At 32.0% G+C, this 4,013-nt stretch overlaps 1 protein-coding gene across 1 annotated transcript; it reads right to left on the bottom strand.

Moving 5' to 3' along the window:
- Window positions 1-1,169: 1,169 nt before the first annotated feature.
- Window positions 1,170-3,703, bottom strand: LOC115209310 (MAPK-interacting and spindle-stabilizing protein-like). The gene is made up of 3 exons (XM_029777694.2): window positions 3,657-3,703; window positions 2,712-2,805; window positions 1,170-2,070 (listed from the first exon to the last, which is right to left on the bottom strand). The coding sequence occupies exons 2-3, from the start codon at window positions 2,757-2,759 to the stop codon at window positions 1,525-1,527; spliced, it is 594 nt and encodes a 197-aa protein (XP_029633554.1). The 5' UTR covers window positions 2,760-2,805; window positions 3,657-3,703; the 3' UTR covers window positions 1,170-1,524.
- Window positions 3,704-4,013: the final 310 nt, after the last annotated feature.

The following is a 4,013-nucleotide window of genomic DNA, read 5'->3' as shown; positions in this document are numbered from 1 at the left end:
CCTTCCCTCTTAACTTGGATACCGAATCCTTATATAATGCAAGCTACAATCTAAGTTAAAAAAAAAAAAAGGAATTGTATATTTCATAGTTTTAAAATATTTTATTTAATAGATGTCTATTACAAGACGACCTAAATGGCCTTGTGATTGAAGGTAATTGAGTTAACTATTGAAAAAATATTCTTACAAGTTTCCCCAGTTGGAAACGAGTTAGACACCAATTCAGCAATGGTAGATTGAAAAAGAATTTTTTTTTTAGTTGAATATAGAAAAAAAGAGATAATTGTGATGAGAGGTGGGTAACAGGTATACAGCAGTTGGAGAAATCACTGCAAGCTAAATCAAACTGCAGTGTTGGTTTAGATTACCAAAATGTTTATTAGACTATATATATATATATATATTAATATATATATATATATATATATAACTTTATCTTCATTATTGGATATAAGGCCATTTTGTTAGGGAAGAAAGGGAAATTGAGGAGAAAATTTTCTTTATGATTTATATTTGCTAAAAATAGCTATCTATGATGTATTGCGTCATGGATGAATGCTACAGAATTTAGAGAGGAAATGCTTTTCTAGACTTCTGTACAGGTTACTGTGGAATATCAATTAGCAGTTCCAATCGAAGACCAGTACACTGTTGAAAGAATATAATCCAATAAAACTAAACCAAGAAATTCAATGCAATTTGTAAAATGTGAAAACGTTGAACTAAAATTATTCAAAGAAGAAATTGCAATGAATAGTGGCTGAATGACAAGGTTGATTAAAAAAAGTCAATGAAAGCACATGCAGTGTAATAATGGGAAAAAGAAAAAATGTGACCTTATCATTAGCCAATATTGGTTTACTTATACTGGAGTAATAACCAAGTGCATTCATTTTGGTACCAAGATCCACATGACAAATAGTTTGAAAAAAAAAGTAACAAAAACAGCAGTTTCTTCAAAAATGTTATCAAAATATAAAAATGCATTCTGTAAAAACAAAAAAGTCTAAAAAAAGAAAAATGCGTTTGTGTGTATTTCATGTGTGTGTGTGTGTGTGTGCATGTATATTATATATATATATATATATATATACACACACACACACACATAAAATATTCCTTTTATAGTTAAAGTCTGTTGAGTAAAGAAAAAGAAAGCAGGGGAAAGAGTATGTGTGCAATATATATCATAAAATTATACATATATATATATATAATAGAGCACACTTAGATTGGCCTTCATAAAAATGTTTGTATTATGCAACAGAATGAGTAAAGTAGCCTATCTTCACCAACTTCCCTGTTGCACTTCGGTTACCACCATGTCTACCAAAGAGTACCTGATAAGTTTAGTCCCTTATCTTGCGTATAAGATACATAAGAAGCCTTGTTTGCATAAAAACATGAGAATTAAATTCAACTTAGGCCAATAAGGGCCCAGATTTACAAACACACCAGATGCAGTAGGTCTATACAACATATATAAGCTTCAGTCCTAGCCACCTGCTGCTATTGACACCTTTTTTAATATGGTGGCCCAAAAGGAGGAGCACCAGGGTATGTAGGGTTTGTGCCAAGTGTACTTGGGTATGCCATTGGTGGCATGGTGTAGGCTCTAGGTTGAACACTTTGAAGGGGACTATAACCCCCACTTCCTGTATACAACTGGCTACTGACTGGCAAACCTGGGTATGGTGCACTACTTCCTGGCAACTGAGTTGGTGGGAAGTTTGTAGTAGGATACTGGGCGGTAGGATAACCTGGAGTCGTCGATGGGATGGAAGGAAGAGAAGAGTAACCAACAGAATGAAATGCTCCAGGTGCAGGAGAAGAAGCATAAGCTGGAGACATTAGTGTATACCCATTGCTTGGAGTGTACAATGAGGGTGTGGCAGCACCTGCAGGCATTGCATATTGTTGAGTAGCTGATGGGAATCTCTGTTGTGGTGTTGCTGCAGGTGGCATTCCAGCAGGTTGAGAGGGAGCATAACTGGCTGTAGGAAAGGTTCCAGCAGGATAAAGTCCTGGCTTCTCACTTGGCGGTATGCTATTGTAAAAACTCATATTTCTCTGGAATTAAAAAGAGAAAAAAAACTGATGTAGGCACTCATAAAATTAAAAATCATTAGACCATGCATATAGACAATATAACTAAACATTTCTCTTTTGCAAAATTTCAGAAAAACAAAGAAAACACATTATTGCAAGAAGATTAGTCAAAACATATCTGACGTTTTTGACATGTCTAGTTTTTTCTAGTTTTTTTTATATTAAGCTTAACACAAAATAAGTTGAACTCAAGGTTTTAGTATATAAATGGACAAAAACTAGTTCAAGCAATACAGTGACAAAATACAATTTATAACAAACTTGAAAAGGAACGAAGAATCAAATTAATAATAAAAATTCCACAGCAGTGATTATTCATCTAAAGCTGACTGGATGAAACAAAAACTCATCACTTCAAGCTCAGAATTAATATCCACAAGAAGAATGAAATGAAATACAGACTACAATTAGCCTGAATCAAAATCTGTTCATCCATATCTAAAGTCATTCCAAAAAAGCTTTACATGTAACACATGAAATACAAACCTGACCAGTACCATACTACTCTTTATTTAGCTGTCACTAACATCCCAAACCCCCAACATTTAATACATGTCTAGTTTCATTGAGAATAAAGGTTATCTGAAGTCTCCTTAACTAACCTGTTTACTCTTGTGAACTGCAAAATCATCACCACGAGCCTGCTGCATCACTAAAGAACAGCTTACAACTCTGCTGAGTTGAATTTAAAGGGATCTGAAAAATTATCCTCAAATTTTACTTTTTTGTTACAGACTTCTAACAACATAATAAAATAATGTGACTCAATCTTTCTTTACCCAAATAAAAAGCAGATGAGGCTAAAAAAATCCAGTTAACTTGGTCATTCTTTGAAGAGCAGGCTGGGACAACACAAATCATAGTTTTAAACAAATTCTTCAAACAACAGTTCTCACACTTACATGCACACAGTCTTAATCACAGTTAAACAAACCCTAATAGAAAATAAAATTTATGAACTAGATTTAAACTAGCATACATATGTATTCGAGGAAGTACTAAGACAACAATGAAACATGAAAGCAACATGAAAATAGAGCTAATCAACAGAATATACTATTCACTAGACATCCTACTAATTCATAGCATAACAAAATCATACAAACCAAGCTGCAAAGTCCCTCGTAAACGACCCGGAACATCATTTCTTTCTCAAGTGCTAATGACTATAAGGGCATTTAAATGCTTAAAAATATTTCCTAATACATCAAAACAAAAATAGAGACCAATATACTTCAAGGAAGTTACAACAAAGCTACATTGTAAAAACAATAAAAAAAACACCAATAAAAAGACGCATTAAATATTATGAGATAACCAGAAGAGTGATAATTATATTTAATTCTATCAAATAGTCATATTAATGAAAGATAAATTTGAAGCTAAAGCAGTACATGCAATAACAAAATTAACAGTTTTCAGTTTAAGAAAAATGAAAACCATATATATATATAGCTTAAATCTAGCTGAATAATTAGTGGAAAAGATAAGTAAGGAAATCACAGATAGAAAATTAAAATCTGAAGATGGCATAAAGTTATTCTTACCTTCTTTGATTTACTTTGTAGAATTAATAATACAACCAGTCCTATCAAAATAGAATATCATCAATATATTAGTTTATTCTAAGAATTGAAGTAAATTATACATAATCAACAAACAAAAGATCAAATTAAAGTGGTCGTTTTAAATATAAGATATATGTAATGAATACATATTTTAGACGGATACAGTTCACTAAAACTATATAAATTGACCACTAAAAAGTGAAAGCAAACGATATTTTACGTTAACAAAGAAGCTAAGTGTTGATTTATTAAAAAAAAAAAAAAAAAAAAAAAAGCGCTGGTAGTTTTGAAGGTGACAGGAATGTGTAAACAGAAGCAGCAAGTCGTAATAGGAGA

Source organism: Octopus sinensis, linkage group LG1 (genome assembly GCF_006345805.1).
Source record: "Octopus sinensis linkage group LG1, ASM634580v1, whole genome shotgun sequence".
Classification (NCBI taxonomy): domain Eukaryota; kingdom Metazoa; phylum Mollusca; class Cephalopoda; order Octopoda; family Octopodidae; genus Octopus; species Octopus sinensis.
Note: the sequence above shows the minus strand (reverse complement) of the source record. Positions and strands in the feature narration are given on the sequence as shown.